Genomic DNA, 27,994 nt, shown 5'->3' with positions numbered 1-27,994 from the left:
GGAGCAAAGTTACCACTAGAGTTTGTTGGCTTACTTAGTTACCTGACTCACCATGTGGGAATGCTGTTGCTCTTCTTGGAGAATGATTGAAGGAGCTGATGACCAGAGGAATATGCATCTGTAAATACCTTGAGATAAAAACAATCCCTAGTGTTAATTTTTCTATGAAAAATCTTAGCAAATTCATCTTTTGCAATAATTTTCTCTGATAAACAAAACAATCCTATGTATTATGGAATATTAAATAAAAGAAATTTATTATATGAAAAAATATATTTTATTAAACATACATATATTTACTATTAATTTAATATAAATTACTGATGCATCTTTTCCCCTACGTACAAACTTTCTCTAATACCTGAAACCCCTACGAGGTAAAATATTGTGAAAAATACTATGTACAATGTTATCAATTAAAATATAAAAATATTCTACACTCACTGCAGCTTTGTGTTAAAATTCTAAACAAATTTCAGATAACAACATCAGCAACTTAGGATCATGTGCAATTCACAATAAGCTAACAAAATTCTAGAAATACTACTGAATGACTGTATGGAACAAATGTCCCTTTACTGAGCTTAATTAGGATCCTCAATTACAATGAAACTCTCTGTTCCAGTACTCGTGATTTCTTCTACCTTAGTCAAGTTGTCCATTCCTACAGTAATCTCAACATCATACTGAGGTTCTTGAACATCACATATATCGATGCTTTCACGAGTTTCAACAATGTTTCCTCCCTGGGAGAAATGTTGCACAGAATCCAAATTTTGATGTTCAGACTGCATAAAATTCCCTTCATAATCCTTATGTTCTTGCATTTGCTGCTTACGATTCGGTTTTTGCTTCTTTTTCAAGCATTTGTCCTGTTTCTTGCTACTCTGAGTTGGCTTGGGGTCTTTGGAATCTCGGCGGCGAAGGCAACTACTCTCTTGTTGGTGCCGAGCATACCGCTTTGAAAGAGTGTCCTCCCAAGATACACCATGTTTCTTCATTAAATGAATCCTTAAATTTGTGGGTTCAGCATAAGCCTTGGAACAGAAGGTACAAACAGAAGGAACCTTTGTCACATGACTTCGTTTGATATGAGTAGTTAAATCTCCTTTTCGTTTAAACTCCTTCCCACAGTCCGTGCACTTGTGAACTTCAGTTCCATGAGCATTAACCCTATGTTGCTGTAAACGATGATACTTATCAAATTCTAATCCGCATATCTGGCACTTCCATTTAGTGTTGGCATGATCAAAATAGATATGGCGTTTTAAATAGTTGAGATCATGATACTTCATGGTACAGAACTTACAAGAATATTTCTTATTGTCTGAAGACCCATGTATTATGGCTATATGTCGGGCAATATACTGAGCACTGTAATTCTTCTCACACTTGGGACACTTCACAGGAGGCTCAACATCTCTCTTATGCTTCTCTCTCATGTGTTGAGCAAACTGGCTTCTCACTTGTGTCTTAAATGTACATATCTTACACTGATACTTACGGTCTCTCTTTTTGAAAGGGTATCCATGTGACCTAGCCATATGAGTTCGCATGGAATTGACTCCTTGTAATCGCCTGCCACATACTTTACATTCCAGAAGAACAACTTCATTACTTTTACTTTTACTAACATTTTCATAACCTGGGCAGCTGTGTTCAGCAATTAAAGTATGATTTCCAAATTCTTCTCCACACATTCCACATGTAACTATATCTTTTACAGATCTCTTCCTTGGTTTATAATCTTCAACAGTTCCTACATTCATATTACTTTGAAGAGAGTCTTCGCCTAACTTCACGCGATGATCAATAACACCACCCTGTCCGTCGCCTTTCAAAACTACACAGTAGCCTAAATCATCATTTACCAGTTGACTGGATGTTTTAACAAGTTTTCGTTTTCTTGAAGCAACAGATGCATCTTTATTTTCCAAAGACATTTCTTCATCTGATTCCAGACTAGAGTCACTAAGAATTTTACGTTTTATAATTCTGGCCGAATCAGGATGAGACTGCTGTTTATGGTTTGTCAAAACATTCTGACTGGAAAACATCATCCCACATATTCGACAACGCCAGTGAGGTGCATAAACCTTTCTTACATTTCTTTTACTATCCTGCGATTTTAAGTTTACAGTTTCAAGACACTTAGACTTGTGTTGTAATTCTGTTCTCAAAGTAGAATTTTCACAATCACTCTTCTTATCAATACTGTCTCCTGGGGTGACTTCCTCTTCAGTACACACAACCAAATCTTCTGATAACCCATCTTTACTTTCTAACTCACTCAAATCTGCCTCACAATTTGTTTGCTGATCATCTTTTTTCCTGTGTTTTTCATAAAAAACAAAACTTTCTACAATGATATCATGAATGCCTTGGAGATGTTCCACAACTTCTACCTTACTGTCAAAATCGCTGTCACAAGCATGACACTTACAGCGCTCTGCTGATGAAATGTTATCCGCATGTTTCCTGCACTTTGATTCACCATCATATGTATTTGTTTGACAAATTTCATTCATGATATTTCCCTTTAAAACCATCTGCCTATCATAGGACAGCCACTTCTCTCTTATTTTATGAACACTTGTACAATGGCTACTCCATTCGAGTTCACTGCTAAATGGCATCCCACAAAATCCACATGTAAACAACTCATGTAATCTTGGCCTCTCACTACATTCCTTAACCCTATATCCACTACCTTCATCAACACTGATTTTATTCACTTCATCTGACAATTCTGAATGTAACATAGGATTATCAGGGTAAGTAAATGTAAGTTCTACTTGGGATAAATGATTTTTCTTATAAATCCGTTGTTTACTCGTGCATTTACTTGTAATTAAGGGCATTAAACTGCAACCACCCTCTACAGGTACTCTTTTCAAACAGCTACTGCTATTATCAGGAAATGATATATTAAGGCACAACATTTTAAAACCTTTCAACTTTTCTGGCCACAAATCTAGTATTTTAGAAATGAAAGAGCGCATATGAGGATACAGGAAATCACAATCTGATACAACAATATAACATAAGCCACAGACATCCACAGGGGAAATTTTTGAGCACTCTGATTCTCCTAAAGAAGGAACTTGCATTCCAAAGCACTTCAAGAGAGAAACAGGGTCTAGAGTACTCCACTGCATAGGCTTATTCAGGACAAGATGTACCACCTTTAAACCACCCACAAATGGAGTTTTGCACAGGAAGCAAGAATGATTGTAATTTTGTGTTTTAGAAGTTTCCTTAACTTTACTGTTGTCATTACTTTTTGCTTTACTGTCACCATTGCAGCTCCCTGAACTATACTTATGATTGTCGACAACTGAACCGCAATTATTTTTTAACGAAATAACTTCACCAAGTATGGTTGGGTCTTCCCTGGACACATCTGTGGAACACAAAATGTATCAGAAATTATGCATTACTGCCTTAATACAAAAATCAAGGCTAAAGTTCAGTTTCAGACCAGTTATTCTTAGAACTTTCATTAAATACCAATCTGTGAAGAGGTACTGTGCGTACTGTATTGCAAACCTCTTAAAATAACTGCTTGCTTACAACATAAATTGCACAATATATATATATATACAATGCTTTTACAAAATAAAACTGTGCACAAGCTTACATATAACTCTTCTTAACAACAAATATCTTAAAATCTGTCATACCATTACTTTAATGAAGCCCACAATCACGAATCTTTCAAATAGTTTAGTTTTCCTAGATATACAAAACCTGAAGTCTTTTACTAGGAGACCTTCAGCAAAAGCTGGTAATGTTATTGAAGCCTGGTAGCAAGGTAATTAACAAGCAGCACACTCTCGGCAATCAATGTCACTACTTGGTTTGCCATCAGGGACAAATGTGGGACTGATTAGAGATGGGATTATGATGAAAAAACTTTAGGTTTGAATATCAAGCTAAAAATATATTATTTTTAAAATTTGTGCTTTGTTTCTATAAGAATACAAACCCTCATAGGGATTCACTCCTTACGCAGGAGGTCTTGTCTAGGACAATACTGGCATTTATCTCATGCTAATCTCCAACCCAAAAATATTAACTTCCCAGTGATGTAGGGGAGCAGGCAAAAATCGCCTACTGCGACCACCCATGCAACCTGGCATGTGTGATGTTGCAGATAATAAGGCTCTGTGCTATAGTTTCTAACCTAATTTCAGGAAAACAGAACTTAGGTTCCCATGTGAAGTGTGAACCCTAATTCAGGAAGATGCACAATATCATTGAACCCCAGTAATGTATACTCCACCATCTATGGCGAGTCATATTCTACAGACTAATAAAAAACAGAAATTAAAAGCTTTGTTATATAACTATCATGCACCTGTCCTGACCAGGAAGGATATGACCATTGGCTGCGAAGCCAATGCTGTTCTGTCTTAGCAGAGGACATCTATAATGCACATTATGCAGCCATCACAGGTCCTAAAGAGAAAACATCCAAGGACTTGTGGAAAACAACCCTCAGGTAGAAATTTGTTCCTCCTAAACATTAGGCATAGCAATTGGGGAAACATAACTTTGAAGTTAGTGTTGGATTACACCACGGGTCAGCATCAAGCCCATTTTTGTTTGTGCTGGTCATGGATGTGTTAAGTGAAGAGATCAGGAATGAAGAGCTGTGGGAGTTGTTGTACGCCGATGATCAGGTGATTACTGCTGAAGATAAGCAGGACCTACAGAGAAGGGTTGGAGAGTGGCTGGAGTCTTTAGAGAGGGGTGGCTTAAAGGAAAACGTAAATAAAACAGTAGTTTTGGTGAGCAGTAGGAAAGATAGAGACAGAGCAGTAGTACAAGAAAGAACAGGCTCAATTATAAAACAGGCGGAAAAGTTTAAATACTTAGGATCTACTTTAAGCCAACAGGGAGGATGTGAGGCTGAAGTTGACAGTAGGATAAAAGATGCATGGGGGAAGTGGAGAGAGGTGGCTGGAGTAGTATGGGATAACAGGGATGAAAATGCTGAGGTGGATTATGGGAATATCGCTGCTTGAGAGATTGAAATAAGATGAAATAAGAAGAACAGGCTTAGTAAAGATTACAGAGGTGATAAGAAAGTCATGTTTGAGATGGTATGGGCATGTGTTAAGGATAGATGGCGAGGAAGGAGTGAAGAGGGCTTGGGAAGAACCTGTTAGAGGAAGAAGATCGAGAGGGAGACAGAGAATTAGATGGAGAGATAAAGTGAAGGAATATATGGAGAGGAGAGGTTTGGTGGAGGATGATGCCTTTGATAGAAGGTAGTGGAGAAGGCGCATAAGGCAAATGACCCCTTAATTTAGGGATATCAGTAGGAAAGAAGAAGAATCCTCCTCACTTAGTGAGCTCTCATCTGGGGTTTAGAGTCCAATCTCTCACCTGACAACTTACATGCCCTCTTGATAGCCTTCCTTCTTGTGCCTGCTAGTATCAACAGTCATCAACACTTGGGCCTAAGAAGACAAGTTATGAGCAGGTAGTCTGTCAAAAACAGCATCTCATCTTGACCATCCCCATCTACAGTCTACTAGGACATGTCATGGTAATTGCTTCATAACAAGGAATTACAAGTTAAAGGAAAGGAAAATGCATCTTCGAGAAGTTCTGCAGCAAGGGGGCATTCACGCAGGTGTTGGAGGTGCCTGTTCTCATGATTGTTCTGGAATCGTCGGGCGTGTTGGGGAACACAACAGGCGCCAAAGTGTCATGAGAAACGCCACGATTTCTGATGTAATACTTTGTCTAGATCCTTCTAAGAAGTTCTAGTAATCTCGGGAGCCTGTGACGTTCATGCTCCACCTCCCCCGTAGGCCACGGCCCCAGGTCACCGTATAAATACGACTGACGAAGTAGAAGGAAGCAGATTATCAGTAAGAGCCATAGATCAGATTATCAGTGAGAGATCAGCAGCAGAGATCATCAGAGAGAGATAAGAGAAGAAGGAACCAACGAAGGATCAGAGAGGAAAAGTCGCTCGAAAGTTTGGTCGAATTCTGGTCAAGTTGTCGTCAGGAGTGGACGACTGAGGCATTTCGACGTAGAGCAAGACTTCAGAGAAGAAACGTTTTACAAGAGGTTTTGAGGGGTTCCTGCCCTTCAAGTATCAAGAGTAGACATTGTTTTCTGCAATACGGAGTCAAGAAGACATCTGCAATTGCAGTTCTCCTTTTGTGAAGCCATCGCTTCGAGTCGCAAAACTGGCCAGCAAGTATTTGAATTACGTACCTCACTTCTTCCCCAGTTCACACATTGTAAGATTTTGCCTTTTTTTATGTAAATAGGAGACACCATTCTGCATTTATCTTTGTTAGTAAGCTTGTAAATAAACCTTTGTTGTGTTAGTGTTTCTATATTCGTATCCCCAGTTTCTACTGTTGGTGTTGGATTCTTTTTTGTTTATAATAATATTGAACTTGGAGCTGACCTCTCAGAGGCTGTAACATTGTGGCGACCTTGCCAGGATATTTCAGCAACAAAACAGATTGAAACCGGGAGAATATAGAAAGAACCAGGAGAGTGAGCTGGTGAAAGAGTTTATTGAGTCGGGTAAGCTACTAGGTCTAGAGGGGAATGATCTCCGTGAGTATGTTGAAAAGAAAGAAAGAGAGAAGTATGAGAGAGATGAAAGAGCGGCTGAGAGGGAAATGCAGCAAGAGAAAGAGAGAGAAGCAATGAAAATGCAGCAAGAGAGAGAAATGTTGGTAATGCAGCAGGAAGAAAGAGAGAAAGAACGTATGCATGAGTTGGAAATTGCTCGGTTAAGGGAAAGTACTCGTAACAGTTGGACAGGCGAGAACGAAAACGAAGCTGATAGGTTAGGTATGAGCGTAGTGCTGAAATTAGTACCAAAGTTTGATGAGGAAGATGTAACAAAATATTTCATGTGTACCGGAGGCGTACCGTAAGAAATGTAGAAATATGAGAAAGGGTGAAAATATTACGTATGTAGAGTACGGTAAGAAGTTAGAAAGGCTGTTTTTTGATTGGTTAACTTCTGCTAAAGTTGATGATTTTGATAGTTTGAAGAACTTAGTGTTGTTAGAAAACTTCAAAGATAACATATCCCATGAGATTAAGCTTTATATAGAAGATAGGCGAGAAGTATCTTTCAAGGAGCAACTAGGTTAGCAGACGAATATAGTCTAACTCATAATTTGAGAGTTAGTAAGAAACGAAATGATCCTTCATCTGGTAGAGTACAAAACAGTAAAGGTTTCAGTCCTAGTAATAGCAATGCAAGCAAAAGTGACTATTCCTGTTATACATGCGGAAAACCTGGTCATATGTCTAAGGTTTGTAAGAGTAAAATGGCATCTAGTGGCTCAGAATTAACTTGTTTTCGATGTAATGGGAAAGGGCATTTAGCGAGAAATTGTGCTGTAGAAAGGAAGGACGGTAAGAAACCAGTGTCTCTAGTTAACCTTTCGTCAAGTAGGAATGATGTGATGAGAGAAACTAGGAAATTTTTTGGTGAATTTCTGTCAGAAGGTGTAGTTTCCTCTCTTGGAGGAGTAGATTCGAAAAGTAATCTTGCTCCGAGACACAGGAGCTGCTGTTTCACTGATTAGGAGAGAGTGTGTGCTGAACAGGGCGGAAATCAACACGGAAGAAAAAGTCATGTCAGGTGGATTTCCTAACACTTGTGTTCTTTGTCCTTTGTTGAAGTTGAATTTAGAAAGTCCGGTAGTGTCAGGAGAGGTGAAACTTGCAGTTGTTGACAGTTTGCCCGTTGATGGCGTTGACATTATTGTCGGTAATGACTTAGTTTTATCCAAGAATGTGAATCCTGTTGTGAGGGATATTCCAGTGCCTGAAATGGTAGTAACTAGGTCAGGTTTAGATACAGATGTAGACTATGGTCATAATTTGTTCGTGGATTCGAACGAGTGTGAGTTCGTGGATTCGAACAAGAGTGAGTTCGTGGATTCGAACGAGTGTGATAGAGGTGGCGAGGTTGATCTTGGCATGAGTGTGGCTGAGAAACCTAACTCTATCGTTGACAGTGATAGCCAAGGGGAAGGTTTAGCTGTCGAGGGTAACGTAGTAAATGTACCGGTATCTAGTACTAGTTACGGTGATGAATTAGGCGCTAACCTCGTGAATAAGGGTGAGCTAGTCAAGTTGCAGAGAGAGGATGAGACACTAACCCGAATTTATGAGTATGAGTTGGATGATGATCTCAATGATGTGTATAAGGAAACTTTTTGTTTAAAGGATGAAGTTTTGTGTCGTTATGTTCGACCTAAGTCAGGTAGTAAAGGGGAAGTCACCGAACAATTAGTGGTTCCTAGGAAGCTTCATGAGCTAGTTTTGAAGTTAGCACACGATGAGCAAGGACATTTGGGAGTAAATAAAACTTTCAAATGTTTTAGTAAGGCGTACTTTTGGCCTCAAATGAAAAATGTTGTAAAGAGGTATGTTTTAAGCTGTCATGAATGCCAAATTGTCGGAAAATCGAATCAAGTAATCCCCAGAGCTCCGTTGTATAATATTCCTTTGGTAGGCGAACCTTTTGAGAATGTAGTTATCGATATGGTTGGACCTTTGCCTAGAAGTAAGGGAGGGAATATATATCTGTTGACATTCATTGATAGACTAACTCGCTATCCCGAGGCGGTACCCGTAAGAAGCGGTAACGCGAGGACCATAGTTAAACGATTGTTAAATCATTTTTCTAAGTTTGGTCTGCCTCGTACTATACAGAGTGATAATGGTAGTAATTTTGTATCCAAATATTTCAAGGATAGAATGAAAGAGTTAGGTATTAAACTCGTAACTTCCAAGCCTTATCATCCCGAATCACAAGGCATTGTGGAGAGATTTCATCAAACGTTAGAGTTGTTTACGGAAATTGTGTAAGAACTTCGAACACGACTGGGAAGAAAAGTTACCATTTGTTCTGTTAGCCTTAAGGTTGGCACCGAACGACACTACAGGATTTAGTCCTTTTGAGCTTGTTTTCGGTCACACCGCTAAAGGTCCTTTGGAAATGTTAAAATGTAACTTTATGAATAAAGAAGGTAGTGAGGACTACATCACTAATCTAGAGTATTATAAAAACAGTTTAAGAGATGCTTGGCAACTAGCGAAGGAGAACGAGAGGGAGAGTCAAGGGGAAACTAAACGGAAACATGATCTTAAGGCAAAAGAGAGACATTTCTGTGCAGGAGATAAAGTTTTAGTATTAGTCCAGAAAGAAGGTCCCTCTTTATCGTATAAGTTCGAAGGTCCTTTTTCAATTTTAGAGAAGAGGGGGAATCTGAATTATTTAATAGATATGGGTAAATGTAGAGCAAAGTGGCTGCATGTAAATTTGCTCAAGAAATATAACGAACGCCCCATGCCTGTAGTAACGGTGTCCCAGAAAGAAATTAGTTTTGAGAAAAACTCTGAGGTGCTTAAGAATTTCAAAGTTTTTAATCAGGGTTTAGAAGAGGAAAAGGTGAGGGAAGTACATAATGTTTTAGTGAATTATCCTGAAACTATTAGTGACAAACTAGGCCTAACCAATGTTTTAGAACATGATATTGAGTTGCAGGACACAAAACCCATTAGGCAAAGTCCACATCATCTGAACCCAGAAAAGGCAGAATCTGTGAGGAAGGAAATTAGTTACATGCTAGATAATGATTTGATAGTACCTAGCGAGCGTGAATGGAGTTCCCCGGTAGTTCTGGTGAAAAAGAAAGAGGATCAGATAGATTGTGCATTGATTTCCATAAGGTAAACAGTGTAACGAAGCAAAGTAATTTTCCCTTACCCAGGATTGACGATTGCTTAGATAGAATCGGAAATTCCAAGTTCATCTCGAAGCTTGATTTGGCCAAAGGTTATTGGCAAGTACCTTTAAGTGATCGAGCCCGGAAAATTTCCGCCTTTATCACGCCATTTGGTAGTTTCGAGCCCAAAGTTATGGCTTTTGGCTTGAAGAACGCAGCCAGTACCTTCCAAAGGTTAACGAATAAAGTTTTAAATGGCATCAACGACTGTGTCATGTACTTAGATGATCTTGTGATATTTTCAGAGACTTGGGAGGATCATGTAAGGACTTTGGCAAGAGTCTTGGAGGCCCTTACCAAAGCGAATTTCGTTCTTAATCTAAAGAAGTGCGAATTTGGGAAAGCCTCTATTACTTATCTAGGACATAAGGTGGGTCTTGGTAAAATCTGTCCAAAGGATCGGAACATAGAAGCTATCGTGAATTTCCCAATCCCAACAACTAAAAAACAGGCCATGAGATTTCTTGGAATGGTTTCGTATTTCTGTAGATTCGTACCAAATTTCTCTGAAATAAGCGCTCCCATAACTAATCTGTTTAAGAAAGGACGCAGTTTTGTATTTGATGTCGCGTGTGTGGAAGCCTTCAACAAGTTAAAGGCTATAATGATTCATGAGCCAGTTCTATTATTACCCAATTTTGGTAAGGAATTTAATTTAGCTATCAATGCCAGTGATATTGGTGTAGGAGGGGTTTTGTTACAAGAAGTGAATGGAATGAAACTCCCAGTTGCCTATTATTCAAAGAAACTGAATAAAGCGCAACAGAACTATTCCACTATTGAAAAGGAATTGTTTGGTTTAGTCACGGCCTTGCAACACTTTGAGATTTACGCACATAGTAGTTCTGTTTTAACTGTGTATACTGATCATAATCCGTTAGTTTATTTGGAGAGGTTTAAGAACAAGAATAAACGTCTAATGCGTTGGAGTTTAGAATTACAAGACTATAACCTGAAGATAGTTCATAAAAGGGGAAAGGATAATGTATTAGCTGATAGCCTCTCTAGAGATTTCTCAGAATGAGTAGCTTAGTGACCGTTTTCTGTTTTCGCCCAAGTGAGTGTGTGAATGGAGAAGCATGCGTGTTTGACTGGATTAAAGCTTTACACAGAATTGTTCCCCTGCTGTTTAATTCTTGTTTCTCTTTAGAAAAAAATAAAATTAGTTGATTTCATTTTTTTCTCTTTTTGGGGGGACGTGTCATGGTAATTGCTTCATAGCAAGGAATTACGAGTTAAAGGAAAGGAAAACGCATCTTCGAGAAGTTCTGCAGCAAGGGGGCATTCGTGCAGGTGTTGGAGGTGCCTGTTCTCATGATTGTTCTGGAATCGTCGGGCGTGTTGGGGAACGCAACAGGCGCCAAAGTGTCGTGAGAAACGCCACGATATCTGATGTAATACTTCATCTAGATCCTTCTAAGAAGTTCTAGTAATCTCGGGAGCCTGTGACGTTCATGCTCCACCTCCCCCGTAGGCCACGGTCCCAGGTCACCATATAAATACAAATGACGAAGTAGGAGGAAGCAGATCATCAGTAAGAGCCACAGATCAGATTATCAGTGAGAGATCAGCAGCAGAGATTGTCAGAGAGAGATAAGAGAAAAAGGAACCAACGAAGGATCAGAGAGGAAAAGTCGCTCGAAAGTTTGGTCGAATTCTGGTCAAGTCGTCGTCAGGAGTGGACGACTGAGGCATTTCGATGTAGAGCAAGACTTCAGAGAAGAAACGTTTTACAAGAGGTTTTGAGGAGTTCCTGCCCTTCAAGTATCAAGAGTAGACATTGTTTTCTGCAATACGGAGTCAAGAAGACATCTGCAATTGCAGTTCTCCTTTTGTGAAGCCATCGCTTTGAGTCGCAAAACTGGCCAGCAAGTATCTGAATAACCTCACTTCTTCCCCAGTTCACGCATTGTAAGATTTTGCCTTTTTTATGTAAATAGGAGACACCATTCAGCATTTATCTTTGTTAGTAAGCTTGTAAATAAACCTTTGTTGTGTTAGCGTTTCTTTCTATATTCGTATCCCCAGTTTCTACTGTTGGTGTTGAACTCTCTTTTGTTTATAATAATATCGAACTTGGAGCGGACCTCTCAGAGGCCGTAACAGGACAACACAGAGAAATACTAATATCTCTCATCAGAATTCCTCTACTAGAAGGACAACACTGAGAAATACTAATATCTCTCATCAGAATTCATCAAGGGCTTGTACAGCTCCTGGGTGAGACTATGGAGGATGAGCTTGACATCTGACTCTGGAGGCCTGAGTTCACAGAGTGAACAACTGTTCAAACCTACTAAAGAACAAGAAAACATCTACCAAAGCTGATAGGTCCATGCCCTTAACCAAGAAGACTGGTAAAACGAGACCTGTTGAAAATGTTACCTGTTCAACGACAGCATGCACATGCATTACAGCATTAAACCTAACTGGGACAGTTAGGTTTGGTACTAAACACGAGGGAATGGTCATCCTTGGACTTTGGTGTATTACCAAGTAGGAAAGTACCACTACTGGGAATCTTGTCATAAGTACACTGGTACACATACCAGGCCAGTTCTGAAGAACCCAGAAGTATGGAATTCGCAGCATACACACTTCCTCCCATATTCCTGAAAAACCATCCCCCTATCCCTGGAAGACCAAGCAATCAGCCAGTCACAAGCAAGCTCAAGAACCAGCCTGACCATGGTCACTTGCTCCAGAGAACAATCAAAGAGATCAACATCCCTCTTCAATGTAGAGTGACATCTATGAAAAGCTTTGAAGTCCTTTTCTTACATTTTCCTAGGCCCCAACAGAGATGATGATGAGGAAGGTGGGGAGGATGAGGGAGATGACAATGAGGTGTGTTTGCACTACTTCAATATTTTTCCTCCAAGGACCTATAAAAATTCTTCAAAGGATAAAAGGATGTGATCAAGACAAGCATCCTGACAAAGACAGGACTTACAGCAGCAGCTGCTGAAGCAGCAAAAATAAGAACAGCAGTGGCAGAGATCACAGTTGGAGTTCGATGCTGAACCAGGGATTTCAGTAAAGACAGACACAGGAATTGAACTCTTGATCATGTGCAAGTGTTCTACTAAGACTACTTTGGATCTATCCCTGGATTACCACAGGAAAGACTATAGAGCCTTCAATAACCCCTGTAGGACACCTCTGAGACATCAGTACAGCAGAAGTTTGAGTGATGGGAGCAGCAGAAGAGTCAAAGTTGAATGTGGGACGCCCAATGGACTTTCTTATCTCACCCCAAGTAGGAAGATCAGTTATCAGCATTCCTATCCAAAACCCCATCAGACCAAGCAGCCAGAGAGGAACATCCAGGAACCATCCCAGCAGCAATAATGGGGACCATATAGAAGAGGGAGATCCTCTAAGGGTTGTCATTGAGAAGGAATGAACCTTAAGTAATGCCTACATTGCACCGAATGAGGTGCACTGATGGCACTAACCCCCTACAGGGAATAAAGCTCCTGTGCAGTGATCCCTCAGCATTTCTGATAGGGCGTGGCACATGCAAAGTTAATGCAAATTAAGATACCCACCAACTATTAAGATGAAGTTTTAAAATTATTTTAAATCAGGATTTGTCCAGTGCAGGAACAGCATGCTATGCAAAGTTTCACAAAATGTTTCATTAGGGTATGGTTCTACTGAAGACTCAGAACTCATCATACCTGGAAGTGTGCATGCTGAAGGTACATGGAGAGAAACAGTAGCTGCCTCAGCTTCAGATTCGCAAGACATCGCCTTCTGGTTGCTTACTGCCACTGGATCTATTGGTCTGCTTTCTCTTCAAAGGAAAATTAAAAATATTATATATTCAGTCTTTATTTAAAAAAATATATATAAAAAAAGATAAAACATAGGCACATAGTATAAAGAGCTATTAGTACTAATAAGTTCTCAATACATTTCCTCCTAGTACTTTTCCAATGAATTAATATTCCATCTCAACTAATGTATATTTGGTAATCATAACTGGAAACATGAAAATAAAAAATATTTGCTGACTTGCAAAAGCTTCATTTACTCAAGTACACACTGCTTACCTAAGTTTAGCAAATTTGTTCAAATGATTATAGAAGTCATGAAAAACCCTAATTTGAACCTAAAAACTAACAAACTTCCATATATTAATACTGTATCTTACATTCTACACCCAATAGGGATAAATCTAAAATTCATTATCATATATTCACTTGTATTATTTAATTTAGTGTTAGCAAGAAATTAGTATATCGTAGGGTTAGCTTAAGACAGCCAAGATACATGTATACGTACTCTGATATATGATGACTGGCTCAAGAAAACTGAATCATAGCCTAGATCAAAGTCAATCCATTAAGTAGGTAAGTCAGCTTTTGCATGTGAACTGGAATTTCAAAGAATGATGAAACCTGGATTAACAGTTACAGTAGGCCCCTGTATTCACGTTCTCTGGATTCGCGGACTCACACATTCACAGATTTCTCTCTGGAACATATCCCCCCATTATTCCCAGGAAATTCGCCTATTTACAGTATTTTTCTATGAGGAATATCCACAAATTTCTGGGTTTTTTTTTTAAATTTCATCATAAAATGCCCTTTTGGTGATAACACTGGGTATGTATAAACATTTTTAGTGGCGCTTTCATAGGGATTCCAACATTTTGCGGGTTCTAACTATTCGTGGAGGGGGGGGTGGGGATCTGGTACACTCCCCCGCAAATACAAGGGGGTCTGGTACGCATCCCCCACGAATATGGGGGACCACTGTATCTCAAATTTTAAAAACATGTCCTTCTAAAATCTTTTCCGGAAATATGATATTGTTAAGATACAATAAAGTTTTGTACATACTTACCTGGCAGATATATACTTAGCTATAGACTCGGTCGTCCCGACAGAATTTCAAAACTCGCGGCACACGCGACAGGTAGGTCAGGGATCCACCATTCCCGCCGCTGGTGGCGGGGTCTGGAACTATTCCCGTTTTCTAAGCCATAATTTCTCTTACACCTGTCTCCTGATGGGGAGGCTGGGTGGGCCATTAAATCGTTATATATCTGCCAGGTAAGTATGTACAAAACTTTATTGTATCTTAACAATATCCATTTTTGTACAAGTAACTTACCCAGCAGATATATACTTAGCTGATTGGCCCCTTGGTGGTCGGGCAAGAGATAGCTAAAAACAACAAAATAATACTTAACTAAATACATTAAAAAACAGGGAAAAAAACAACCTATGTTCTTGGATAACATAATCCATAGTTCCTACCTTATTGGGCTGAAGACTTCATGACTACTGTCGATGAGTCTGCTTGCCTCAAGAGTTTCAACGAGGAATGAACCTATGGTTGAATAACTCTTTGGATCGTGTCAATGGGGGCTAGCCCGCTTACGCGACAGAGCCTATACTGGATCGTACCAATTGGGGGCTGACCCACTTACATGGTAGAGCCTTGACCTTTTGTCATATCAATGGAGACTCGCCCTCTTACATGACAGAGTTAAGGTTATTAAACAAATCACAAAGAGCACTGAAGCCAATCCCGATCACCTGACCATGTTAGTCTTGTTACAATCTATGAATTGTAAGAGGGTCCCTATTCCCTCTGACAATTAACCAATAAAAACAACCACCAATAAACAGTAATTTAAGCCTTAAACTAAATAGGAAGGATTAGCCTCAGCCCCTTCTCCCAGCACTGAATTCGCCGAAACATACGCTCCCAGAGCAAAGCACTTTTCGTACGAAATTTTAACATCTCTTAGGTAATTCGAGGCGAACACCGAATTACATCCCTCCCAATATGTCGACTCTATAAGAGCCTGAAGCGACCATGTTTTGTGAAATGCCATCGACGTAGCTATGGCTCTCACTTCATGAGCTCTCACTCTGAGAACCTTGAAATGCTCTTCTTCGCATTTAAGGTGAGCTTCCCTTATTACATCTTTTATGAAGAATGTAAGGGCGTTCTTAGAAATCGCTCTTTTCGGATCTCTTACAGAGCACCAAAGACTTTCTTCTGTACCTTTCAGCAACTTCTTCTTCTCCAGGTAGAACTTGAGTGCCCTGACTGGACACAAAGTCCTTTCTAGTTCTCTCCCTGTTAATGAAGATATTCCTTTTATCTCAAAGCTTCTTGCCAAGGCTTTGAGGGATTTTCATTTTCGCTAAAAAAAGTGGTTGAAAGGAGCAAATCGCTGAATCTTTCTTAAACCCCACTTTACCTTCCAAAGCTTGCAACTCGCTCACTCTCTTGGCTGTTGCTAACGCAAAAAGGAATAAAGACTTTCTTTTGTTTAAGTCCTAACGAAGCTGCGTGAGACGGTACGAATTTTTCCGACATTAGGAACTTGAGGACCACATCCAAGTTCCAGCTAGGCTTCTTGAATACATGTTCTTTCGTGGTCTCAAAAGACCTTATAAGGTCATGAAGATCTTTATTGTTTGTCAGATCTATTCCTCTATGTCGAAAAACTGAGGCCAGCATACTTCTGTAACCCTTCACTGTTGAAACTGCCAGGTTACAGTCTTTTCTCAAATATAGGAGAAAATCTGCGATTTCAGTTACAGAGGTACTGGAGGAGGATATTTTCTTTTCCCTACACCATCTTCTAAACAACTCCCACTTCGACTGATATACTTTAGAAGTGGAGACTCTTCTGGCTTTTGCAATAGCCTTCGCCACTTCTCGTGAAAAGCCCCTTGCTCTGACAAGTCCTTCGACAGTCTGAAGGCGGTCAGACTTAGAGCGGGGAGGTTTTTGTGAAACCTGTCGAAGTGGGGTTGTTTGAGAAGATCGTTCCTTAGTGGAAGCGATCTTGGAAAATCCACTAACCACTCCAGCACCTCTGTGAACCAATCGAGAGCCGGCCAAAAGGGAGCGATGAGGGTCATTCTTGTTCCTTCCGAGCAAGAGAACTTCCTCAACACTTCTCCTACTATCTTGAAAGGAGGGAAGGCGTACGCGTCCAAGCCCGTCCAATCTAGGAGAAAGCTGTCTACTGCTACTGCTTGAGGGTCCGAGATCGGGGAGCAATAGGTTTCTAATCTGTGATTCTTGTTGGTCGCGAACAGGTCTATATTGGGCCTTCCCACAGATGCCAAGTTGTTGGCAAATCTGAGGATTGAGAGTCCATTCCGTGGGTAGGACTTGTTCTTTTCTGCTTAACAGATCTGCCCGGACATTTTTCTCTCCCTGTACAAACCTTGTGAGGAGAGAGATCTTCCTTTCCTGTGCCCAAATCAGCAGATCCTTTGCTGACTCGTACAGGGAAAAGGAATGCGTCCCCCCTTGCTTCTTTATGTACGCGAGGGCTGTTGTGTTGTCCGAGTGAATCTGAATCCCCAGACCTGAGACCTGTTCTTCGAAATGAACCAAAGCTAGATGAATGGCTGTTAGCTCTTTCTTGTTGATGTGCCAGGACACTTGTTCTCCTTCCCAAATGCCTGACACTTCTTTGCGAACCTAGGGTCGCTCCCACCCTGAATCTGAGGCGGTCTGCAAACAACGCTAGCGCGGGTTCTGTAAGCGAAGGGAGATTCCTTTGCTTAGTTTCTGTGGATCTAACACCAACGGATATTCTCCTTGATCCGTTTCGAGATTGGAAAAGTCTCTCCCAGATTTGTTGGACTTCCAATCCCACTTCTCCTTCAGATAAAATTGAAGGGGTCGTAGGTGAAGTCTTCCTAAGGAAACGAACTGTTCCATCGAGGAGAGGGTCCCCAGCAAGCTCATCCATTCCCTCGCGGAACAACGTTCTTTCCTTAAGAAGACATGACCTTTTCTAGGCAGCGTTCTCTCCTTTCCTGGGAAGGATACGCTAGAAAATCCCGAGAATCCATCTGAATCCCCAGATAGACAATACTTTGCTGGGAGTCAGCATGGATTTCTCGTGATTTACTAAAAGTCCTAAGGACTTTGTCAACTTTAGAGTAACTAAAAGGTCCTCCAGACATTTTTTCTCCGATTGGGCTCTTATTAGCCAATCGTCCAGATATAACGAGATCCTGATCCCTTCCAGATGTAGCCAATAAGCTACATTCTTCATGATGTCCGTAAAGACTTGAGGGGCAGTCGAAAGTCCGAAGCACATCGCTCGGAACTGGAACACTTTCCCTTGGAACATGAACCTCAGATATTTCCTTGCTGCCGGATGAATTGGCACATGGAAATACGCATCCTGAAGGTCCAGGGACACCATCCAGTCCCCTGGACGAAGAGCAGATAGAACAGAGGAAGACGTCTCCATTGAAAATTTCTTCTTCAAGACAAAGAAATTCAGGGCACTGACGGCTAGAACTGGTCTCCATCCCCCCGATGCTTTCGGTACCAGGAATAGCCGATTGTAGAATCCTGGGGACTGGAGATCTTGAACCAGTTCTACCGCTTCCTTGGAAATCATCTGTTCCACTGCTTGCAACATAGCAAGCTTTCGGACCGGATCCGAGTATCTGGCGGTCAACTCCCTTGGAGTTGTCGTCAAGGGAGGATTTTCCCTGAAGGGGATCAAGTATCCTTTTTTCAGGATTGAGAGGGACCAGGAGTCCGCTCCCTTCTGCGCCCAGACTTTGGCAAAGTGGAGAAGCCTGGCGCCTACTTTCGTCTGGAGGACTTGCTGTTCATCTAGACTTCCCGAAGGACCTTCTAGATGGTCTACTCTTTCTCTCTGGTCTTCGACCTCTAAGAGGGGCTCTAGAAGAGGAGGCACCTCGAAAGGGCTGAACAAAAGAGGGTCTCTCTTTCTTCTCTATCGGCACTGCCGGCCTAAACTTCTTGGCTGAGTGCGTGAGGAGATCTTGAGTTGCCTTCTCCGTAAGAGATTTCGAAACCTCTCTAACCGTCTCTTGTGGAAAAAGGTGCGGGGATAAAGGAGCAAAAAGAAGAGATGTCCTTTGCAAGGGTGATACTGCTCTTGCTAAGAAAGAGCTAAAGACAGATCTCTTCTTCAAAACTCCCGTTCCAAAAAGAGAGGCGACTTCCACAGAACCGTCCATGACCGCTCTGTCCAGGCAAGCTAGGACGCTCGAAAGTTCCTCCATGGAAACAAAGTCCGTGTCCTGAGCTCTCTTCGCTAATGCTCCTAACGCCCAGTCCATAAAGTTGAAGACTTCCAGGGTTTTAAAGAGGCCCTTTAGCAGGTGGTCCAGCTCACACATGCCCCAAGTCGCCTTAGCAGACAGCAACGACTTCTCCTAGCAGAGTCCACTAAGGAAGCAAATCCGCATCCGCGGAAGAAGGCAGACCTAACCCCATCGGCTCTTTGGTCTCGTACCACCTTCCTGGTTTGCCTGTTAACTTGGAAGGAGGGCAGGAAAAAACTGTCTTGCCCGCTTCCCTTCTGGAAGTCAACCACTCTGAAAAAGTTTTCAATGCCTTTTTCATACAAAGAGCGGGGCGCATCTTAACGAAGGAAGACGATTTGAGAGCTTTAGTGCTGGACATCAACGATCCTGGTGAAGGAGGGTCCGCAGGATGAAGGGAGTCTCCGAACTCCTTTAGCAGCAAAAGAGAAAGTCTCTTGTAGTCCGAGACTGCTACATCTACAGGCTCTTCGTCTTCCGATACCTGTTCCAACTGATCTACAGAAGGAGATCGTTTTGGAGTGATCTGGCTCTTCCCTGGAGAAGAACTCCTTTCCCGAGAAGGGGAGCGCGGAACATGAGCACTCCTATACGAAGAGTGAGGCTCCTGTCTGTGGGCAACACTCTTGTGCCTACTAGACTCTTGTTGTCTAGGTTCGTCGGGTTCGTGGCGCTTGCTAGGCTCCTGGCGTCCTGATTCAGGGCGCTTGAAAAGATCCCCGCGTCCTGATTCCTGACGCTTAACAGGCTCTTGGCGCCCTAACACTTGACGCCTAACGTACTCCTGGCGTCCTGTCTTCTGGCGTCCTAACTCCTGGCGCCCTGACTTCCTGACTGCACCCTCCCTGACCGCCTGGCGCCCTGACTCCTGGCGCCCTGACTCCTGGCGCCCTGACTCCTGGCTCCCTGACTCATGGCGTCCTGGCTCATAGCGTCCTGATTCCTGCCTTCTAGCAGAATCCTGACGTCCTGAATCCAGCGTTCTAAGAGGCTCTTGACGTCCTTTCTTGCGTCTTGCTGCCTCTTTGCGCCTGTCTGGCTCCTGGTCCTGAAGACCCAAGGGATCCTGATACCTAAATCGGTTTTCGGTTTTTCCGGCCTCCTTGTACCTAAAAACCGATCGAGACTTCTGCTCGATGCGCCGTGTATAAGAGGGCGCTTCGGGGAAGATAGCCTATAGGGCGAAAGGGCTCTTCTCTCAGGAGAACAACTCCTATCCGACGAGTCTCTCGACGAAGGTGATAAACGTCCTGGAGATCGTGAGAGTTCTCTCCTATACGAAGAAGGACGCTTAGCGGAACTCTTAACAGGGAGCGAGACATCCTTCCTCCTTGTAGAGTCCTTAGCAAAAGAGCCTACTAGCGACGCTAACTGCTCTTGCAGATTCACCAAAAACTTCTTGGTCGGATCCTGAAGAGCAGGCTCCTCTTGTCTAGTCCTCTTAGGTCCCGAAGGCCAATCCTCGGGAAAACGCTCTGGGCTGGAGTCAGCAGCGTCTCCTTTAGGCGCCTTCCAGGCTCTCTTCAAAGGGCGCGAACGGGAGGCCGAACTCCATCCTCGTTTAGGAGAGGAAGAGTCAGAGGCCGAAAAGCACTCCTTTAGGACGCCTTTTCTGCGGCAATCCGAGGCAGCCTGGGACTTAACAACAGGATCTGCCGAAGGGACGCCTGACCGTTGGGGATGTTCTGCATCCTCCCTGCGGCTTTCGACATTCCTCCTCCCCGCTGGGTCCTGGGAGTTTGGAAGAGGTCTAGGCCTAGGAGCAATGAGGAACCGGTCAGACGCCCCCTCCACTGCACTGGGGACACTGCACAAGTCACTATCACCACTCTTACCTTGGTTTAGAGCTCGTAGCTGAGCTTGAAGTTTCTTAATTGAAGCTTTTACATTTTCCCTCTCTGATGAAGAATCTTTGGATTCAGAACAGGGAGAAGCAGCTGAGGCTAAGGGAAAATTGTTAGTTTCTTGTTCTAAGGAGCAAGATCTACTAGAAGACCTAGCTGAAGCCTTCCTCACTCTATCTCTCTCAAGCTTCCTAACATATGAAGATAATTCCTTCCATTCAAGCTCCGTAAGGTTCTCGCATTCCACACAGGTGTTAATAAAAGAACATTCATTCTCCCTGCATTTAGCGCAAATACTATGCGGATCTAATGCCGATTTAGGCAGCCTAACCTTACAGTCTTCCCTACTGCAAACTCTAAACATAGGTGAAGCCTTAGCGTCAGACATCGTGAAAGAGTAGTCAAAACCAAAGTCGAAAAACAGTCCACAATAAGCGTATGCCAAGCCAGAGAAAAAACAGAATACGTCACCAAAAAACCAATCCAAATTCTCGGCAAACGAGTTGAAATCCAAGATGGAGGAACGAACAATAGGTGTTGTCCGTTCAACCGACAGAGAAATTATGGCTTAGAAAACGGGAATAGTTCCAGACCCCGCCACCCAGCGGCGGGAATGGTGGATCACCTGACCTACCTGTCGCGTGTGCCGCGAGTTTTGAAATTCTGTCGGGACGACCGAGTCTATAGCTAAGTATATATCTGCTGGGTAAGTTACTTGTACAAAAAATGGATTACCAAAAAATTCATTTATCCATCAAATCTCACTGTAATCATCAGCACCACCATTTGTCTCACATTTGCTTTTAAAAATGAAAACCGATCATGGGACAAAGTTAAGATCACACGCCCAACCACTTACTACTTAAACTCAATTAACCATTCAGGATTGTAATGATTAAGATGGAATTATGTGCTTCTTCTTTTCATGTATTCACTCCTTTCATGAAAACAGCAAGGCCACTCTAGTGTGTTAAGATCACATGCCCAACTGCTTACTATGGTAAAGTATGGTAAATTTGAGTTAGTGAATGTTGAGGAGAATACCAACATATTTAGCACTGCTCTATGGACTTCTCAATTCCTGAGACAAAACTGAAGCATATGATTTGACACTCTCGAGTTATGCAGTCAGGTTAGGACTTGGAATCCTGGTTTGGGTTAGACTGGCTACAGTTAAACTATAGTGTGAATGTAGTCATAATGAAATCTCACTAATTCATGATGTAGAGCTACTTTTACCTCTCATAAAGTGACATTAACCCTATAGGATAACAAATCAAATGTGTCACCTTTGCACATTATTTGATACACATTTAAAAATGTGAGTGGAAAAGGGTTATACTACAAGTGGTACATGTAGCTTCCCAAGTCCAAATGCTTCTCCCTTGTCTTCAGATGATCAAAGGCAAGAGAAATAATAATAATAACCACTAGAGCCTGTGCAAGAAACACCAGCAACCATGCAGTAATAAGTGGTAAGGACACCAACCTAAAGGAGTGATAGAAAACGATCAAGCAAAGATCCTCTGGGACTATGGTATCAGAAGAGATTGAGTGATACATGCCAATAGACCAGACATGACATTGACAAAATCAAGAAGAAAGTATCACTTATTGATGTCGCAATACCTGATAAATATCATATGGGATATGCCAGTGGAAACTGTACCCATAATCATAGGAACACTAGGCACGATCCCGAGATCGCTGAAAAGGAACCTGGAAAAACTAGATGCTGAAGTAGCTCCAGGGCTTATGCAGAAGTGTGCTCCTAGAAACAACACAGTGAGAAAAGTGATGGACTTTCAAGGAGGCACGATGCACCCCGAACCCCACACTATAAAAACCACCCAATCAAAAAAGTATGACTGTGATAGACCAAAAAATAATAATAATAATATTAACAGCCTCCTAATCTAATTTGCCCTACAAACAACATACGTATTCTAGTGTTGGTAAAACTAGGGAACAACTCCACATGGTTTATTACCTTGGAAATTTATTTTTCCTATACTTTTAGTGTTACTGATGAAGGAGGTGGTGTTGTTTATTGTCGGTCAATTATTAGTAACCCCACATCCTTATCAGGGACCCTTTCAGGAAGGGGCTTTTTGGGTGGGGTAAAACACATGGAGAGAGAACAGATATGTTGTTAAGGTGGCCACCCAGGAATGGTTCCGTGCATATGCAAGGCATAGTATATGGGAGCCATAAATTCAAGAATGGATTGACTAAGGAAACCTATTATAAAAGGAATTATATACTAACCTAATCTATCCTAACCTAACATAACCTCGTAGACCATGTTACTTAGCTGGGGGCAGAGCCTCCAGTGAAGGACAACCTGCTTTTTCCAAAAGTCCCCTGTTACACTGCACATGCACAATAGCATTCCAGGAAGGCGAGCATACAATTACAATTTCTGAGATTAATTACAGTCAACCAACAAAAAAAATAACACTCTTAATAAGCAACAAAAATACTATAGGAAAAATCAATTTCAGGGTAATATACCCCATGCGGTGCTGTTCCCTAGTTCTACCATTTTCTTTCTCCAAAAGATTATGTAATATTGAATAAAATTCTAAACTAAGGTCTAGCCTAGTAGTAGCTATTACTATGCAAGCTCTGCCTGTTGTCAGCAAATCTGCCCCCGCTCCCTCTATTTTTCGTATAGGTAGTATTTTTGGTGCTTAGGTTTTGGAATGGAATGGAATATGGAATTTAAGCTTGAAGCCAAGCACTGGAATCCAAAGGATTATCCAGCACTAGGGTTTGGGGTACCTAGTTTGCACATGCAGGGCACACAGTTACAGCTCCTATCTAGTAAGTACGCAGTTGATCTTAACCCTGAGGCTAGCGCGCGCAGCGAAACAATACCTCTTGCCGGAACAAACGAGCTTGCCGAGAATATTTAAATATGCGGATAAGGCATGAAGTGCCGCTGCACCCCGTTCTTACTGACAGCAAACATTACTAACAAACTTTTCCCCTTGAAAACCCACGGACTTCAGGAATTTTTTTCCGTTGAAAATTAGCAGTCCATGGATTTTCACTCACTCCTTTGGTTTGAAATGCTGTCAGTCAATTTATGAATGAATGAATAAAATTAATGAATTATTTTAAAACTACAGTAAAAATTTATATTTGGTGAAAATTGAAGGTGAAAAAATACAATTTACTGTTTTCTTTTTTATTGTCAGTTGACTGTAAGTAACCTTAACCTCAGAACTGATATGTTATTGTAGGCTGGCAATCCTGGAATGCTGGAGCTTTTGGTAAAACGTGGAGTTTCCTTCACTGATGTGTCTTGGGGAGGATAGAGCCCCTGGCTAAGTAACATGGCCTAGTGGGTTAGGTGAGGTTAGGGTAGATTAGTTTAGTATAGTTCCTAATATAGGTACTAGGCTAATAGGTTTCCTGAGCCAGTCCCTTCTTGAAAATATGGCTCCCATATGCCGCGCATATCCACGGAACCATTCCAGGGTAGCCATCATAACAGAGTTACCATGTAGTTTTAGGCTACCAAAAATAAATAAATAAATAAAAAAAGAGCGAATAGCCTATAATGTTTCATGTAGGGTAAAAAACCGCATGGTACAAGGGTGGACCATGTACGATCAATGTGTACAACCCCCAAAAATGTACATTATAACGCGTCCTGACATCGGAGATGGGCATCAGACGCGACTTGTTGTTGGTGAGAAACGGAGCTAAAGACCTCTACTCCGGTGTCAGGACGCGTTATAATGTACTTTTCTTGGGGTTGTACACATTGATCATACATGGTCCACCCCTGTACCATGCGGTTTTTTACCCTATCCCATTGCATCCTAAACAAACCTTTCATGTCCTGCCTGACTTTGGACTTTCACTCCCCCTCCTGGAGCCCCCCTCCCATAAATTTAAGTTCTATAGCCTGCTTCGGGGTAGTAATAGGTATGCGGGGTAGGGAGACAGGGATATTCAAATTTACTTGGTGGGGTTCCAGGGTGTGGGAAGTCCTACCTTAGCCAGGTCAGGGCATGACACCTTAAGTTAGGTTAGGAGGGTAAGGTCTCGTTAGGTGAGGACACGCCATTCTGAGAAAGGTAAGGTTTTAGCTACTATTTTCACAGTCTGATTTCTCATGTCATTCTAGGTAGGTACAGTGATGCTCAAATCTCAAGCGACATGACTCCATAGGATTTCGTTCAAAATTCACTAACTGGCAACCTAGCATGCTCCATATTTATCTATTATTTCAATGCGGAAACGCGATTATTGCATACAATATGGACATAATATGTTTCATAAGAGTGAAATCTGTCATATATTTCAAAACTGTAAGAAAATGTAAAGTGTAGCAAATTTCAGAAAAAACTCTTTCGAAACATTTTCAAAACTTTCGTTCACACATCGCTGAAGCATTTGACCAAAATGAAGTCGTCATCAAGCATCAGTTCAAATAGAAAAAGAAAAAACGAAAAAAAAATTGTCATAACATTAATAATGCTTCCAAAGCCAACATAAAATTTGAAATAGTCCTATTTGATTGCTTTTACACGTTAATGCTGAAAAAAAATGTAACTATGTATATACAAAAGTAGAATGCGCCCACCGATATCGACGTGTGAGGGGAGCGTGTGTGACGTATGATGTATCATTAGTGTCGGTGCAACAACCACTCAGTGTAACATAAGTAGGTCTAGACTGAGTAGCGACAATGCAATTATCTTGAAAACACTTACTTTACATGTGTTAGAGGAATATTTGGATTTTCAAACATAATTAATTGTTATAATTCTTAAATATTTAAAAAAATTATGGCATACCAGCAAATATTCGCCAATGCAATTATTCATTTTTCAAAGCCAAGATATTGTTCCTAGGCCTAGGTGTTAGATTTCTTTAGCTTACAATTAACAGTCACATCTCTCTTAACAATTTCTGGTCAGACAGCAAATGAGGTTATCAATACATTCTTGTTCTTCAAGTTACCTTATGAAAGAATAAATTATACACCAAAAGCGAGGTTTAAGAATATAATATTTTAAACCAGTTGAAAAACAAGTGTTCCATACGCCTTGATATTAATACTTATGATATTTCGATTAATAGTCATCTTCTCCATATAATCAAAATCATCATCTTTTATTCCTCATAGAACAGGTAATCTCTACAAATAGAAACATTAGTAACATTATATCTCATAAGGCTTAGATTATTCTTTTAGGCCTATAAATCATTTTGCAACATATATGCAGCTTAAACGTAGCCTAAAACTTCAACATTCAAAGAAAACTGGTTGTAATTCATATTCTTATTGTATTCGTCAAAAAACAGATAATCTCTACAAATAAATTTATTAATAACAGATTATATCTCAGAAGGCTTAGATTATTTTTTTAGGCCTATAAAACATTTTGCAACATACAGGCAGCTTAAACAGTCGAAAGCTTCAACATTCAAAGAAAACTTGTTTTAATTCATATTCCTACGTTGAAAATGTTGTTATGACTGTTGAGCTTATTAGGTCTACTGTCATACTGCAGCAGACGTAGTTATGTTGACCAGTCCGAGGAGCATGTAAAGTGTGCTTTCATTGATGGCACAGCTAACCTTATCACACCGCACTTTGAACTTAGCAGCGTAAAAAAAGAAAATCAGTTCAAATCACACTGATTACGAATTATACCAATGCATAAAAGGGATCATATTTATATAACCATAAGGAAAATAGGGCTAGCTGTGGATTCACAAACTTTTCGACATGTATGACATTAGAAAAAAAGTATAACACTACTTGGCAACATCACGTCGAGTCTGGGAATCTGGACGATACAAAAAGAATCATGTCGCATGAGATTTGAGCACCACTGTACCTAGGATACACTGACTTGCAGTACTAGCCTAAGTAGGTAGGATATAGCTAGGTAGTACTAGGTAGCTAGCTACCTAGGCTAGGTAGGTAGGCCGATTACAAACCTGTATTGTTCACAGCCTTGAAGATACAATGACGCGCGATGGGTTCCTGGCTCTATGAGCACCTCTGCGAAATACTTATTCGATGAGGAATAATGAAATATGGGTAAGATGCTATTGTCTGTCTTACCTTATAGGAGTAGTAATCGTCGGATGGAGCTTTGAAACGGCTCACCTAAGCGGTTTTTGTGTGTGTATACTTGGCATTATTTTCTTTGGGGTACTTTATTTGATAAAATCTGTTAATACTGCCATCGTTATCTATGGTTGTACAATTTAATGAGTACCCTGCGTATTGGACAAATGTGGTTTCGCATATAAAGGGGAAAAAAACTCGCTAATATATTTTGTTTACTTCATTTTAAACATTCTAATTAAAAAATAGGGCAGTAATTCTTGATAGTCAACCAAAATATTATAGATAAAGTAAAAACGCCAAGTTAAAGAAGAATTAAACTGTATGTAATTTACCACATTTAGCCCTAATAGTAGGTACATATTACCGCGGAATCGATCGGGACAGGTAGGTACCTCATACTAGTAGTAACATGACCTACGCTGGGATCTTCTTACCTACCTTAACTAGTCCCTCAAACATTTTCAGCTTTATTTAAAATACTGAAATTGAGCTTGTGTTGCTGCAGAAGTTTCAGGTAATTTAATTGAATTTATTTGGTATTATTTAATAATAGAATTTAATGTCATGTAATATATATATATATATATATATATAGAGATAGAGAGTAGAGAGAGATAGAGAGAGAGAGAGCGAGAGAGAGAGAGAGAGAGAGAGAGACGAGAGAGAGAGAGAGAGAGAGAGAGAGAGATCATACTTGATCTTATTTTCAAAATAAGTAATGGTAATGATAACCTATTTGATCCAGATCAGCGCACTGTAACAGTAATAAATAATATTGCATTTAAACTAATGAAATTTTCTTGTATGAATGAATCAACCAGGTTACAAAAGTATATTAATATAATACTCATTATAATGTGTTTTAAAGTCTAATGATAACAAATATAGGCGACATAAATGTAAGGGTAACATAACAATTGAGTAAAAGATTTGTCTGTTGGTGTATTATGACAGCCATCTTGACGTCACAGTAGCCGATGGGCTGGGCAGACTTTAGTATTCCATTTAAAATGTTTAGACGCCCAATCACAACAGCAAAAGATGATCTTGCCAATAATATTTTCGCACGTTTACTATAACCAGTACAGAACTCTTTTTACTGAAGTTTGTTTTAACAGAGTACTCATTTCTAAATTTTCTTTGTGGCACAAATTAGCGTTGTAGGACGAA

The 27,994-nt window shown here is 40.8% G+C and overlaps 1 protein-coding gene across 1 annotated transcript; it reads right to left on the bottom strand.

Moving 5' to 3' along the window:
* Positions 1–301: 301 nt before the first annotated feature.
* LOC135212019 (zinc finger protein 521-like) lies at positions 302–26,805 on the bottom strand. Its single transcript, XM_064245307.1, has 3 exons — positions 26,689–26,805; positions 13,478–13,593; positions 302–3,403 (listed from the first exon to the last, which is right to left on the bottom strand). Exons 2-3 carry the CDS (start codon positions 13,545–13,547, stop codon positions 585–587), a joined length of 2,889 nt encoding a protein of 962 aa, XP_064101377.1. The 5' UTR covers positions 13,548–13,593; positions 26,689–26,805; the 3' UTR covers positions 302–584.
* Positions 26,806–27,994: the final 1,189 nt, after the last annotated feature.

Source organism: Macrobrachium nipponense, chromosome 40 (assembly GCF_015104395.2).
Source record: "Macrobrachium nipponense isolate FS-2020 chromosome 40, ASM1510439v2, whole genome shotgun sequence".
NCBI classification, from domain to species: Eukaryota; Metazoa; Arthropoda; class Malacostraca; order Decapoda; family Palaemonidae; genus Macrobrachium; species Macrobrachium nipponense.
The sequence above is the reverse complement of the archived record's forward strand: the minus strand, read 5'-3'. Positions and strand labels throughout refer to the sequence as shown.

Coding starts and splice junctions, on each gene's coding strand:
- LOC135212019 (XM_064245307.1), bottom strand. CDS start 13,547: ATGTCTTGCGAATCTGAAGCTGAGGCAGCTACTGTTTCTCTCCATGTA. Junction 3,404..13,477: donor TTCAGCATGCACACTTCCAG/GTATGATGAGTT, acceptor TGTGTTCCACAG/ATGTGTCCAGGGAAGACCCA.